General features: G+C 36.9%; 1 protein-coding gene across 6 annotated transcripts in view; it reads left to right on the forward strand.

The window, feature by feature from the left end:
• Positions 1 to 16507, forward strand: part of FNIP1 (folliculin interacting protein 1) — a 132469-nt gene that overhangs the window by 5187 nt on the left and 110775 nt on the right. For 3 of the 6 annotated variants that reach the window (XM_027098375.1, XM_027098407.1, XM_027098391.1), the window contains exon 2: positions 12891 to 12896. The exons of the other annotated variants lie outside the window; for them this stretch is intronic. In XM_027098375.1, the coding sequence (XP_026954176.1) occupies positions 12891 to 12896 (6 nt within the window). The remainder of the gene's footprint in view (positions 1 to 12890; positions 12897 to 16507) is intronic. 6 annotated transcript variants of the gene reach the window in all.

The raw sequence follows: 16507 nt of genomic DNA on the forward strand, positions 1-16507 counted from the left end.
TAATGTATTGTTGGATTTAGCTTGCTAGGTGAGGATTTTTTTTTTTTTTTTTTTCTTTTTTTTTTTGCGGTACGCGGGCCTCTCACCGCTGTGGCCCCTTCCGGTGCGGAGCACAGGCTCCGGACGCGCAGGCCCAGTGGCCATGGCTCACGGGTCCAGCCGCTCCGCGGCACGCGGGATCCTCCCGGACCGGGGCATGAACCCGTGTCCCCTGCATTGGCAGGCGGACTCTCAACCACTGCGCCACCAGGGAAGCCCCAGTTTTTTTTTTAAATTAAAATATTCCAAAGATTTTGCAGTGTACTTCGTATCCATACGTAATGTCTGGTTGTCCCATTTTTTAGTGCTGCTAAGATTGATTAGTGGTTTCAGGTGGTATCAGCTTTATTCTTCCATTATAAACTTCACCCTTCACTAATGGTTTTAGCGTCTTTTGTTGATTATTGCCTGAATCCATTATCTTGTTAGGGGATGCAAATGGTAATATTCTGATTCTTTAATTCTTTCTGCATTTATTTCCTGGAAGAACTTTCTCTTACTACTTATTTGGTTATTTGCTACAGGAAAGTCAGCATCAAAGTTTATCACTTTTGAGAATAATTTATGATGAGTTCAATGAAGGTTTTCATTTTAATTATCATTTTTTAGTATTACCATCACCTCTTGGATTTTAATGTGTTTTAATCCATTACTGTCAAATTGTCCCGTATTTAGCCAGTGGAAGACTTTTCAAGTTGACTTCTGTGCCCTTTGACATGATCTGATCTCATTAATCTTTGATAACTTGTTGCTTTCTTCTGGCCTTGTCTTAATCTAATCACCTTCCTTTTCTATGATTTTAACACCTTGGATTTGTTTTAGGTTTTGGGATGTGCCATGCTGTGCTGTTCTTTGTTTTTGGCATAGTTTTATATACCTTTTTGTTTAGCTTTTTGTACTGATCATCTGGGCTTATCCTAATTATTCTTTCTCCAGGAAGCCATTTCTGATTTCTCCCTGAGTTTGGTTTCACTGTAATTTTCTTCCATAGGTTTCTGTATTTCCTGCTGTGACATCTATCACAGCTGTCATTACTTGTCCACACCTCTCTTTGCTTGCTTGAGAGCCCTCTTCAACTTCAAGGTGTATTTTGGAGTTAGAACCTTGTAAGCCACATGATGGGTTGTTTGTGGGGAACAAATGCCTAGGTTTCTGTCTGGAGCAGCTAGGTAGACACCGTTTTCGAAGGAGAGACCATGATACTGTGGAGGCCCATCTTGAACACCTCATCAAAAGTAGCAGCTCTCTCCCCTATTCTCTGTCAGAGCACACTGTTTATATCCTTCATAGTTCTTTTTACAACTTATCATCTCTTTCCCTCAAGTTCACATTGTGAGTCAGTGTATACAGCACAGTGCCTGAGCTTGTGCTCAGTAAATATTTGTAGAATGAATATATTAAATAATTTTAAGGGCAGAAAGAGTCAGAAGTTCTGTTTTGGACATTTGGTCTAGTGTTAATTACTAATGAGATATTTATTTGTCAGTTTAATAAAGTAAATCTGGAGTTCACAGTAGAGCGCGTGGGCCTGGAGATAATGAACTTGGGCTTAGGGTCAATGGTCAATATTAAAACTAAGGGAATGGGTGAGATAATCTAGGAAAAGGGTGTATGTAGGTAGAGAATTGGAAAGAACAGGTTTTGTACTGAGGAAATCTAAAATGTACAGATGTGGGGGAGGAAAGTCTACAAAGAAAGAATGGCCAGAGAGATAGGGGGAAGGCCAGTGGTGTGTGGCATTAGGAAAGCTCAGAAAGGGAAGTGTTTAAAAAATGATGGAGTGATAAATTGTTTTGTATGCTGGTTGCTGACAGGTCTTATGAGATCAAAAACAGAAAAGTATAGTTGGAGTTGTCAAGTTGGAGATAACTGGTGATCTTAATGGTTTTTTTTTTTTTTTTTTGAGGGGGCATGTTTGGGGGAAAGAGTGAGATGTGTATTAAATGAAAAGGGAGGAAATGGCTTCACTGCTAAAGCTTTCTATTTCTGTAGGGGAAGCAATCTGTAGTGCTGCGTTATCTTTTCACTTTCAGTATTCTGATTTTATGTCACATTTTGAGCTTCTGAAGTTTTTAAAGGCTAGCATCTCAATATTATCAATGTTTGTAAGAATCATAGTTAAGAAGTTTTTATTTAATGTGATTTTTAAACATTTGTTCATTCACAAGTTGTTTTTTTTTTTTTTGCGGTACGCGGGCCTCTCACTGTTGTGGCCTCTCCCGTTGCGGAGCACAGGCTTCGGACGTGCAGGCTCAGCGGCCATGGCTCACGGACCTAGCCGCTCCGCGGCATGTGGGATCTTCCTGGACCGGGGCACGAACCCGTGTCCCCTGCATCGGCAGGCAGACTCTCAACCACTGCGCCACCAGGGAAGCCCACAAGTTTTTTTAAATTAAAAAAAAAAAACCCCTTCATAAACTGTACCTTTTAATTTTATATTAGAGATAGAAGTTATAATATTCTTTACAGAGACTCCTGTGAGAGCGTATCTTATTAAAGTGAGAAGCTGAGAATTTTAAGTTAATTTCATGTTAATGAAATCAATATTTGGTTCTAAGAGTCTAATTTTGCAATAAGAAATACAAATTTTTTTTTGTTTTTTTTAAAAACATCTTTATTGGAGTATAATTGCTTTACAATGGTGTGTTAGTTTCTGCTTTATAACCAAGTGAATCAGCTATACATATACATATATCCCCATATCTCCTCCCTCTTGCGTCTCCGTCCCATCCTCCCTATCCCACCCATCTAGGTGGTCACAAAGCACCGAGCTGATCTCCCTGTGCTATGTGGCTGCTTCCCACTAGCTATCTATTTTACATTTGGTAGTGTATATATGTCCATGCCACTCTCTCACTTTGTCCCAGCTTTTTATTGTTAATTTGATTTGCTTTTCCATCTCTAAGTAGTGGTATTAGATTTGTTTTTTGGAACCATGTTTATTGAAAGAAAATAGCTTAGTAAAAAATGCAGCTTTAATATTCAACTTATAAAACTTGGACCTCATTTCTTACTAATATAATAACTATTGTCTTAAATCTTGATGAGTTTAAGTTATCTTTTAGGAGAGACTTGTTTAAAAAAAAACTCCCGCATGTAAAACATAACAGTCTTCTTTATTTTTTTTAATTAATTTTTATTTTTTTAACATTTTTATTGGAGTATAATTGCTTTACAATGGTGTGTTAGTTTCAGCTTTATAACAAAGTGAATTAGTTATACATATACATATACATATACATATATCCCCACATCTCTTCCCTCTTGCGTCTCCTTCCCTTCCACCCTCCCTATCCAACCCTTCCATCTGGTCACAAAGCACTGAGCTGATCTCCCTGTGCTATGCTATGCGACTGCTTCCCACTAGCTAGCTATTTTACATTTGGTAGTGTATATATGTCCATATATACACTACCACTCTTTCACTTTGTCCCAGCTTATCCTTCCCCCTCCCCGTGTAGAATCTTCTTTATTAAAAGGAGTCCTAAGCTAGTCTTACACAATCTTACTTCTGTTCCTGGCACTACCATTCTCTTAGTCTACCAAGTTGAAAGTCAGAGAGAGTCATCTTTTACTCTTTCCTCTAATTGCCTCATTTGGTCATTTGTTAAGTCCTGTTGATTCAAATTCTGCAACATCTTAGTTCTTTTTCATTTTCCACTGCCATCATCTCACTTAGACCTTTAATGCTTTTCGTAAAAATTTGCCATAACTTTCCCACTTCGTGTGTGTTCTCCTCTATACTATCCTGCTAAATTGACTTTCTTAAACCATAATTCTGGTCAATTCACTCAGAAATCTCCTTTGACTCCCTGTTGCTTAATAGAGGATTGCTCTGTGCCAAGCACTGCTCTAAGTGCTCTACACATATTAATTCATTTAATTCTCACAATAGCTTTATTATAAAGTAGGTCTGATTATCCCTATTTTATAGATGAGAGAATAGAGGCACAGAGAAGTTAAGGACCTTGTCCCAGGTCACACATTTAGTAAGTGATATAATTAAGATATAAATTCAGACATTTGAGTTCCAGATCCTTTTTTTAAACGAAGTCCAAGCTCTTCAGCTTTTCATGTCAGCCTCCTTTAGAGTTGTAGCTTACTGTAATGGACCTGGGTTCAGATCCCTGCCCCAGTGGTTCCTGTATATATAACCTTGGGAAGCAGTATCATGTCATCATTAAAGGTGCTGTGGTGTATGCATGTCACAGTGGGGGAGAGGATGCTGAAGAGATTGTCCGTTGTACCTACCATCTTAGAGTTGTTTTGAGGATTAAATGGCATGGTAGTCTCTCAAATGTTAAAATTCTTTCCCACACTCCCTCATCCTTCAGTTTATTCTTTCCAGTCTTCCTTCTAATTTTTCCTCTAGCTGTGGGCTCTGAATCAGATTACTTGATGTTTCTTGAGAATATTCTGGTTCATGTTTGCACACTGCTTGAAATTACATGGCTACAACACATCTCTCTTAAGGCTACAATAGAAACCATGTTTTCGCATCAAGGCAGTTATTTTCTTGGGTTGTAATTGCTTCTTTATGGACCTATATACTTCACTAGACTGTAGGTTCCATAGGGCACAACCATGGTCTAACTTGTTTAGTGCTGTATTCCTGGTGTTTGACTCACAGAAGGCATTCAGTAAATATTTGATGAATGAATAAAAATAGTCACTGATTGAAAAAATTTTAATTCCTTTAACCAAGGATGTTTCTGTCTTGGGTTATTTGTCTAAAGTAGTTATTTCTCTGTACTTTGAGCACATTTTTCTTTGACATCAGTGGTTACCAATTTAAAGGAAAATTCCATTGTTATTTTGATCTTTTTAAGATAGTGAGAATGGTCTGATTTTCCAGAAATAGGTTAGATTCTCTATTTATATCTCTTGTAACACCTCATACTTCCCCTTCCTACCATTTTTCACGTTCAGAATATGTGTGTGTATATGTGTGTGTACACAGAGTCTTCTCTGACGTACTCAGTATATGCTGAATGGATAAAAGAATGAGTAAATGAACTCATTCTTTTATCCATTGAGTAATGTATTCTTTTTGGTAGTGGGAGTTTATTTCAAGAACACAAGAGGTTTTGAGGTACCATGGAATTTCTTTTCCATTTGAGCATACTAGGTCCTTAGACCTTCTGATTGTTAAGCAGACCTTATGGGGAAGTGGAGCAACAATTTAACCTGGCTCTTTGGGGACACAGCCAGAGCTCTAGGGATCTGCTTCCTTGTACTCACGTTGCCCAGTATATAGTATCCCTTGACACAATGGCATTTTATCCCAAGTCACCCCAGAGAGATTACACCCTAGTGTAATCCTAATAGAGTGGCAGAGTTGGTTTCAAGGGCATGTGGGTTTCAGTTTATACTGTTATGATCCCATTTGTAGGATGCAGCTGTCAGGCTCTTTGCAGCTTTTTGGCCTGCTTTCCCGCCCTGTTGTGGTCTGTTATATAATTTTTAAAGTTTTCCATTTATATCAAGAAACTACAGATTGTGACGTTAATGAGAAGGTGAATGAAATCGAGTAGTGATATGATTCCCACAAATAGGGATTTTGTATTAAGTTTTATATTAATTTCTATTAATTCCTAATTACTTTAGAATATAAAACATATATACTATACATTTATTGAATGCAGCAATATAATAAATATTATTTGTGAATAATCAAAGAAATACCTGAACGTAGTTTAAACTTTAGACAGTAAAACCCCATGTTAATGCACCCGCTGTGACGTAAGTGGCTCCTGGACCCATGGAACTTCTGACTGGCTGGCTCACGGGCCCAGCCGCTCTGCGGCATGTGGGATCTTCCCGGACCAGGGCACGAACCCACATCCCCTGCATCGGCAGGCGGACTCTCTACCACTGTGCCACCAGGGAAGCCCATAGACAAGCTTTTTACATGTGAATCTGACTCTAAATTTATGTGTTGAATTTTTTGCCCCCAGCCCAACAACATTATGGCAGGAATTTACTTTAAGTTCCTCCAACCCAGTCCTGAACCTAGATGCAACTGCTTTTTTAATTGTTTGATGTTTGCTTAAGTATTTGCTTTTATATTTATAAATAATATGAATAGACTGTTTTATAAAAAATTTATTCATCTTAGACATTAATTTCTTGTATTGGTAAAGATTTAGGTCGTAAACATGCACACATATACACACACTCATGCATACCCTTCCCTTTCTTCTTCATTCTTCCAATCTTACAATTTTTGGTTAGTTTAGATAATCAAGGTTAACTATATTATTGTATTATAAATGTTTACTGCTGAGCTAAATATATTTTATGTTTTATTGTTCTTTTTTTTACTTATCTCTTGGAGTTAATTGCCTTTTTTTCTTTTTCTTTTTTTGGTTTGCCCTGTTTTCTTTGAAATCTTTAGCTAAGTATTACAGCTCCATAAAATACCTGTCAAAACAATTTCTCTCTCTTAGTTAAACCTAGTCGATAATTGACTTTTTAAAAAATATTTATTTCTTTATTTGACTGTGCCAGGTCTTAGTTGTGGTCTGTGGGGGTCTTTGGGGATCTTCAGTTGTGGCATGCAGGATCCTAAGTTGTGGCATGTGGACTCTTAGTTGCAGCATGTGGGATCGACTTCCCTGACCAGTGGTCGAACCTGGGCCCCCTGCATTGGGATCGTGGAGTCTTAACCACTGGACCACAAGGGAGGTCCCTAGATAGTTGATAATTAATACTTTTTCCTCCTGGATATGTCCATCTTGGAACCATCTGCCCTTCTCTGGCTCTAGTTTGTACTTCTTGCCCTGTAGGTCTGCTCCACAGCAACATGATGAGCCTTCCTTTGCCTTCCTCCTGGAAATTCCTTTGACCTTTAAAAGTTAGGATCTCCTGTAGACTGGCTTTCATGACTTCTTCGTTTTTGGATTGTTCCCTTGTTTTGGTGCTGCCTATCCCTCTTGGAGCTTCCTGAGAATGATTGTTAGAGATAAATTTTTTGAGACTTCGCACGTGTGAAAAAGTGTTTATTCTATTTTTGTGTTTGGTTGGCAATCTAGTAGATGCACAGTTCTATGCTGAGGATCATTTTAATTCAGAAATTTGAAGGTATTGCTCCCTTGTCTTCTGTCTTCCAATATTGATACTGAAAAGGCTGGAGCTATAACTCTCAGCCCCCAGTAAGCTTTTGGAATTTTCTCTTTTCTCTATTTTGTTCTGAAATTTCACAGTGATGAACCTGTACCTTTGTTTTTTTAAAAAAATTCATTGGTTTATACTTGATGGGCCTTTCAATCTGGAGACGCCCTGAGGCTGGTGCAACTCTGACAAGTTTCCCAAGAACATAAATATTTGTTATGTATAAGGGGTGGGTTAAGAGAGAAGATGAAGGACATTTTGACATCCTGTGGAGGATATGCTTTTTGTTCCTTTGTCTCTCTTCTACCTTCCAAAGGGCCTTACATTTCCAAGGCCTTTGCTTCTCAGGGGCTCTGAGGAGATGAATCGTTCGGTTGCTCCTAGACATTTATTGACATTTAGGTTGTAGCTGCTTATGTTTTTGAAAAGTTAGTTGCTACTTTTCATCTTTCAATTATTTATTGCAGTCTCTTTATGCTTGAAATTTTTCCTCTCATATTGTCTTTGTCTTAAATATGTACGTATATATGTATATATTTGTGTGCGTGTGTGTATATATATGTATACACACACACACACACACACACACACACACACACACTTCATTTACTGTCATTTGAATGGGATTTGAATGTATCTGTGTACCAGTGCTTAACCTGGATTTCCTAAAAAAGTTTTTAAACTTATGAAATACTTCAAACCAAAAAGTAAAGAGAATGTTATAACAGTACCCATCTTTAACAGTTATCAACATTTTGTTTCTTTTTGTTTCATTCTCTCTTCCCTCAACTTATTTTAAATATTAATACTATTATTTGTTGTTGTTAGAATATTTTAAAGTACACTCCAAAAATCCTGTCATTTCACTCATGAATACTTGAGTATGAATCTCTAAACGATTACTATTATTCCTGAAAATTAACAGTGATTCCTTAATATTTAATACTCAGTCCATGTTCAGTTTCCCCTGATTGTCTCAGAAATGTCTTTTTAGAGTTTGAAGTTGGATTCTAATTTGTCTGTAGAATATTGCATATTTGGATTTGGATCTGATTTCATCTTCACTGTGTCCTTTACCTTGTTCCTCTCTCCACCTTATTTTCTTTAAATTGGGAGTTAGATCTCAGACTTGATTGGATTTAGGTGCAGGGTTTTGTTTTGTTTCTGTTTCCTGTTTGTTTTGTATTGTTTCCTAAGACTACTTCGTAGGGGCGCTGTGTACTTCTTACTGCATTTTATCAGGAAGCACATAACCTCTGGTTGTCCCACTTTAAGTGGTGCTAAGGTTGATCAGCAGGTTCAGGTGGTGTGAGCCTGATTCCTCCATTTTAAAGTTGCCCATCAACTGTTCACCTAATGGATTTAGCTTCTATTTATGCTGATTATTAGATTATTTCAGTGATTCTCAAACTTTAGTATGCATCAGAATCTTTTGGAGAGCTGGTGAAATTTTTGTAAACAATAGATGGTCCTTGGAAATTTGAGGACTGATGTTGATGTTTGAATGCCGAGGTGGTTCTTTGTACCACAACTGTAGCTGTGATCTTCAGTTTTAGAAGCTTCTAATAAAGCTAGTTAATATAGGCTGTATCACTCATTTCTTGTGCTTGTATCTAGCAAATGTGTCTGCTATTTTCAAAAAAATATATAACAGCTTCATTAGATATAATTTACACTTTATATAAATTATAAATTTATAATTCACCCGCTTAAAGTGTGTAATTCAGTTGTTTTTAGTTTATTCACAAAGTTATGCCGCCATCACCACAATCAATATTAGAATTTTTTTTTTTTGGCTATGCTGCATGGCTTGTGAGATCTTAGTTCCCTGACCAGTGATCAAACCCGGGCCTCCTGTAGTGGAAGAGTGGAGTCCCAACCACTGGACTGCCAGGGACTTCCCAATATTAGAACATTTTTATCACCAGAAAAGAAACCCTGTACCCATTAGCAGTAATTCTCAATTACCCTACCCACTACCACCCACATTCCCCCAGCCTTAGACAACCACTAATCTACTTTCTGTCTCTGTAGGTTTGCCTGTTCTGGACATTACATATAAATGAAAGCGTACAATATATGGTCTTTTGTGACTGGGTTCTTTTACTTAGCATATGTTTTTAAAGTTCATTTATGTTATAGCATGTATCAGTACTTCAGTCCTTTATATTGATGAATAATATCTCATTGTATGGGATATCATATTTGTCCGTTCATCAGTTAGTAGACATTTGGGTTGTTTCCACTTTTTGGCTGGCTATTATGAGTAATTCTGCTGTGAACTTTTGTGTACAAGTTTTTGTGTGAACGTGTTTTCATTTCTCTTGGGCATATATTAGGAATGAAATTGTTGGATCATACGGTATGTGTAAAATTTTGAAGAACTGCCATTCTGTTTTCCAAAGAATCCACTGACATAGCTTTGTGCTGCTGAGACAAAATATCAACCTAGAATTGATATATAGTAAGACTTGTTTGAGAGTCTAACATACATATATATGTGACAAACAAAAGGTGAGGGAATTCCACTAATAGAAAAATGTTTGCAGTGCAAGAATAAATGGTTAAGATAAACAACAAGGTCCTACTGTATAGCACAAGGAACTATATCCAGTCTCCTGGGATAAACCATAATGGAAAAGAACATTAAAAAAAGAATGTATATATGTGTAAAGCTGAGTCACTTTGCTGTACAGCAGAGATTGGCACAACATTGTAAATCAACTGTACTTCAATTAAAAAAAAAAATGGTAAGGAAAAAGAAACGGACAATATAAAATGAGACACGTGGGTAAATCTACACAGATATTGGTAGTATAAAAACAACAGACATGTCAAACAGAGCTTAAATATTCGAAAATAGTACCATGCTAGAGGTAGTTGAGATGGAGAGAATGAAGTAGAATTAAAACATTCTGTGGCCATAAACAAGACCAAAAGACAACGCTCAGAATGGGAGAAAATATTTGCAAATGAAGCAACTGACAAAGGATTAATCTCCAAAATTTATAAGCAGCTCATGCAGCTCAATAACAAAAAAACAAACAACCTAATCCAAAAATGGGCAGAAGACCTAAATAGACATTTCTCCAAAGAAGGTATACAGACTGCCAACAAACACATGAAAGAATGCTCAACATCATTAATCATTAGAGAAATGCAAATCAAAACTACAATGAGATATCATCTGACACCAGTCAGAATGGCCATCATCAAAAAATCTAGAAACAATAAATGCTAGAGAGGGTGTGGAGAAAAGGGAACCCTCTTGCATTGCTGGTGGGAATGTAAATTGGTACAGCCACTATGGAGAACAGTATGGAGGTTCCTTAAAAAACTACAAATAGAACTACCATATGACCCAGCAATCCCACTACTGGGCATATACCCTGAGAAAACCATAATTCAAAAAGAGTCATGTACCAAAATGTTCATTGCAGCTCTATTTACAATAGCCAGGAGATGGAAACAACCTAAGTGTCCATCATCGGATGAATGGATAAAGAAGATGTGGCACATATATACAATGGAATATTACTCAGCCATAAAAATAAACAAAATTGAGCTATTTGTAATGAGGTGGATAGACCTAGAGTCTGTCATACAGAGTGAAGTAAGTCAGAAAGAGAAAGACAAATACTGTATGCTAACACATATATATGGAATTTAAGAAAAAATAAATGTCATGAAGAACCTAGGGGTAAGACGGGAATAAAGACACAGACCTAGAGAATGGACTTGAGGATATGGGGAGGGGGAAGGGTAAGCTGTGACAAAGTTAGAGAGTGGCATGGACATATATACACTACCAAACGTAAAATAGATAGCTAGTGGGAAGCAGCCGCATAGCACAGGGAGATCAGCTCGGTGCTTTGTGACCACCTAGAGGGGTGGGATAGGGAGGGTGAGAGGGAGGGAGACGCAAGAGGGAAGAGATATGGGAACATATGTATATGTATAACTGATTCACTTTGTTATAAAGCAGAAACTAACACACCGTTGTAAAGCAATTATACTCCAATAAAGATGTAAAAAGCAAAAAACAAAAACATTCTGTGGTTCTAGGGGGCTTCCCTGGTGGCATAGTGGTTAGGAATCCGCCTGCCAATGCAGGGAACATGGGTTTGAGCCCTGGTCCAGGAAGATCGCACATGCCGCCGAGCAACTGCGCCCGTGCACCATAACTGCTGAGCCTGCACTCTGGAGCCTGTGAGCCGCAACTGCTTAGCCTGTGTGCCACAGCTGCTGAAGCCCGCGTGCCTGGAGCCCGTGCTCTGCAGCAGGACAAGCTACTGCAATGAGAGGCCCGTGCACCAAAGCGAAGAGTAGCCCCGCCTCGCCTCAAGTGAAGAGGGCCCGCGTGCAGCAACAAAGACCCAACGCAGCCAAAAATAAATACATTAATTAAAAAAAAAAAAAACATTCTATGGTTCTTTTATCTTTTGAGGATGAAGATAATAAAGTATGAAGTATGCATGTTAAAATTTCAAGGTTACATGGTAAATTGAAGTATGTAACTTCCAAATTAATAGAAGAAATGGAATGTAGAAAAAAATGTATGAAAGGATAGGAAAAGAAACAAGTCACAGAACAAGTGCAAAGAAAGAGAATAATGTACTAGTGGAAATAAATTCCAGCATATTATAAGGATCGTATTAAGTGAAAGCAGACTAAATAATGCAGTTAAGACAAAGATTTGATAGGCTGGAAAAAAATTAAATTCAGCTGTAGGCTACTGTTTAAGATACATACCCTAGTACACCAATACGGAAAGATTGAAAGCAAAAAGGTAGAAAAAGATATCTAGAAAACCAAAAGAAAGCTGGTGTAGCTCCAGTCATACCAGATAAAATAGAGTTTAAGACACAAAAATTATTAGTGATAAATACAATAATAAAAGGTTAATTTACCAAGAAGTTTTGATATGTTTTGATAATATGTAAGAAGAAATTGTCAAGGAGAAATGCATACACTTACTATAGTAGGTGAGTTTTAACATACCTGTCCTAATTATTGAAGATGAAGTAGAAAAAAATTATTAAGAATAAAAAAGATTTTAAAAACACAGTCAACACTTAATGGACATACAGAAATCTGCAATTGGAAGTTGGAGGTAACACATTCTTTTCTAACATTTATAGAACAGTTATGGAAACAACTTATGAGTCAAAGGAGAAGAAATCCTAAATGGAATTTTAAAATAATTAGAAGTGAATTTTAAAAGTGAATTTTAAAATAATTAGAAGTGAATTGTAATAAATGCCATATTACAAAACTTGGGATGTAGCTAAAACCTCACTGACAGTAAATTTATAATTTTTACATAAGAGGGAAGTTGAACAACTGCCCCTTCTAGGGCTAGCTAATTCCTAGAGATAGCAAAGGACTCCTCCAGAAGTGTGCCTTTCATGTGCAAACCAACCAATCCTCCTTTGGTTGTACCCTCCACCTACCTCCTATATTGAGCTCTTACCCTCCTGGGCCACTACTTCCCTGCTCTAATCACCCCAGGGCCAGGTACCAGCCAACTAGGGGCAGTTTATGTACCATGGAGACCACTGAAATTATTCAAACTAGCCAATCCTAAACCTGATTAGCTTGTTTACTTTGCCATTCTTTCTTGTGAAAACCACAATAAAGGTTCTTGCCTCATTTTCCTCCCATTCCTTCTGCCTCCTGACCCACCCTGGTGCTTCCGCATATGGCCTGTTGTGGTCCGGCATTCTTCCTAATTCCAGGGAATTGTGAGTATAAATTTCTTTCTTCATGGCAGTTATTTCCATGTCTGTGTCTTACCATACCTGATTGAAACAAATCCTGGGTTCATTTTAAAATCAGTATAGCTTTATGAGTTTGGACAAATGTATACAGCTGTGTAACAGCCACTACAGTCAAGATGTAGAACTTTGTATAACCCTCAAAAGTTCCCTTGTACCCCTTTGTAGTCAGTAACCAATCCCTGCTCACCCTGCCCCCAGACAATTTCTGATCTGCTTTCTGTCACTACAGATTAATTTTGCATATTCTAAAATTTCATGTAAATGAAATCCTGCCCTATGTACTCTTTTGTATCTGGTTTCTTTCACTCAGCAGAATGTTTTTGAGATTCATCCATTCATCCAAATACTGCTTATTTCAGTAGCTCATTGCTTTTTATTCCATTATAATATTCCAGTATCCGATTATATAAATATACTAAAATTTGTTTATCCATATACCAGTTGATGAATATTTAGATTAATTCTGGCTTGTGGGGTCTATTATGTATAAACCTGCTATGAACATTCATGTATAAGTCTTTGTATGAACACGTTTTTGTTTCTCTTGGGTAGATACCTAGGAGTGGAATTGCTGGTTTGTAAGCAAGTGTATACTTAATAAGAAATCACCAAACTGTTTTCCAAAGCACTTGCACCAGTTTACTTTCTCACTAAAAATGTGTATGATAATTCCAGTTATCATCAGCACTTGTGGGTGTGTAGTGGCATCTCACTGTAGTTTAATTTGCCTTTCCCTTATGCCTGGTGATGTTGAGCATATTTTTTGGTGTTTATTGGCTGTTCATATGTATTCTTTTGTAAAATGTCCAATTATTTTGTCCATTTAAAAATTGAAGTACTACTTATTATGGGTTGTAAGACTTCTTTATGTATTCTGGATAAAAATTCTTTGTTAGCTTATTTTCTCCAATCTCTGGTTTGCATCTGTTTTTTAGTGGTATCTTTCAAAGATCAGAAGCCTTAAATTTGGTGAAGTTTCTTAGTTTATTATATTTTAAAGATTTTATATATATGTTTTTTTGTGTGTGTTCTAAACAATTTTTGCCCTACTCTAAGGTCAAGAAGATTTTCTCCTGTTTTCTTTTATAAATTTTATAGTTTTTGAGGTTTTATGTTTAGGTCTATGACTTATTTTTAGTTAATTTTTACATATGGGGTGAGCTCAGTATTTTCCATACAAGTATCTAGCTTATCCAGCACCATCTGTGGAGATGCTTTCTTTTTTTTTTTTTTTTTTTTTTTGCAATACGCAGGCCTCTCACTGCTGTGGCCTCTCTTGTCGCAGAGCACAGGCTCCGGATGCGCAGGCCCAGCGGCCATGGCCCACAGGCCCAGCCTCTCTGCGGCATGCGGGATCCTCCCAGACCAGGGCACGAACCCGTATCCCCTGCATCGGCAGGCGGACCCCCAACCACTGCGCCACCAGGGAAGCCCAAGATGCTTTCTTTTGATTTTTGCTTAATTACCATGTGTTAACATGTCTTTCTCTTGTATTGATACATTCTGGTTCAGAAGAAATTTCCCAATAAACAATAATAAATGCCATCTATCATATACTTGAAATAGTGTAGTATAAGATTATGCATGTTTTTGAAATGGAGGTTTTATTGTAATAATCAGCCAAAGCACAATGCACTTTTACATAATGTGCTTCGTAAATAAGAATGTTTACTTTGGGCCTTAGTCTTAGCTGCACATAAAAACTGAAAATATTTTTATTCAGCTATTCTAATCAGTCTAGGGAGTGAAAGTAGTAGAAGACTGCTTTTAGTAGAATTTCTAACTCCAAGAAATGTTGAATCCAGTGGTAGAGGTTCTGTGTATATCTAAAAACAGAACACATATTTGGTAACATGTCGGAAAAGGAATGACCTTTATTTTTTATTTATTATTATTTTTTTACATCTTTATTGGAGTGTAATTGCTTTACAATGGTGTGTTAGTTTCTGCTTTATAACAAAGTGAATCAGTTATACATATGACCTTTATTTTCTAATTTGCTGATGTGTACCTTAGAATCAGCTGTGGATTGCTTTAAAAAGCCTTCAGGTTGCCCTACTTGGAATTGATTCTCAATCTTCTAGGATTTTGGGCAGGTGATTGTTTTGGTTTGTTTTGAAGCTCTCCAACATGATTTTGATGTACAGCCCAAGTTATCAATCCCTGATTATACTCCATTTTCTCATTTGACCTCTCAGTCATCCTGTGAGACAAGTAGTGTTAGCTCAGTTTTGCACATGAGGAAGATGAAGCTTAATGTGATTATATACCTTCCTCCACAAGGGATATAAACAAGAAACTTAACAGAAAACATTTAAAAAATGACCTTTAAACATTTTGAGTGATGCTTAACCTCAGTAATTAAAAAATACAAATCAAGATGTCATGTCTATAATTCACTAAGCTGTCTAACAAAGGTTAAAAAGAATGATACATTGTTATGGTAAAAGAGTGGTGAAGCAAGCCCTATTTTATGATTGTGGAGTGTAGGTACAACTATTTTGGAGAGCATCGGTTGTGTAAAAGTGATCATGTAAGCATATTCTGATGTTTATTAAAGCATTCTTTGAAGTTGTTTCCAGTTTAAGTTGTTAACTGTGACCATAATTAGGAGATCGATTAAATAAGTTATGGTATATACATTGGAACACTGGGTAGCTCTGTAATAGAATATGGTAATTTTGTATTCCCTGGTAGAGATTTACACATATATTAAATTTTAAAAAGTTGCTGGGTAGTATGCAGTGTGATCTTGCTTTTATAAATGCATGAGAGTTAAACATTGAATTCTGTTAACGTGGCTATTTGTACATACTTATAGGAAAAAGTCTAGATGGAAACAGAAAAGTGTTGAGAGTGGTTAGGTCTGAGAAGAAGGATTGGTAGGGTGGTTTTTTCATATTTTATACCTGTTTGTTGTTTGTATTCACCTGGCTGTTGCAAATAAGGTCTGTTGTTTCTGTAATTTTAAAAAGATATAAATGTGAAAAATGTAACTTGGTCAAGATCAACACAACTGGCAAGTGGCATAGCTAAGACTTGGAATTCTCAGACTCCAAAGGAGAAATTTTTCAGAGAAATATTAACCCATGTGATAATGAATTTTAACTGATTTGTAGTAGGAAAGCATTAAAATTTTTTTGTTTTTAAAATTTACATACAATAAAATTCCCTTTTTGTGGTATAAAGTCCTATGAATTCTTTTTAAAACAAACTTTTTATGGAAGAATAGCATACTTAAGAAAAGTGTCCACATTTTAACCATTCAGCTCAATGAATTTACACACGTTGCCAGGTAACTGGTACCCAGTTCAAGAAACAGAACATTGCTTGTGTTTCTGAAGTCCTCCTCATGACCCTTTCAATCCCCACTCTCCTGACTTCAAACACCAGGGATTAATTTAGCCTGATATTGAGCTTTATATAAATGGAACCATACATATGCTCTTTTCTTTGTCTGGCTTCTTTTTTGCTCAACATTATGTTTGTGTTTATCCATATAGTGTATGTAGTCTAGTTTGTTTTCATTGCTGTAGGCCAGGATTTCTCAGATGTGGCCCTATTGACATTCTTTG

The sequence above is a fragment of the Aethalodelphis obliquidens genome, unplaced genomic scaffold (genome assembly GCF_003676395.1).
Source record: "Aethalodelphis obliquidens isolate GAN/ISIS:26980383/991018 unplaced genomic scaffold, ASM367639v1 scaffold4, whole genome shotgun sequence".
Classification (NCBI taxonomy): domain Eukaryota; kingdom Metazoa; phylum Chordata; class Mammalia; order Artiodactyla; family Delphinidae; genus Aethalodelphis; species Aethalodelphis obliquidens.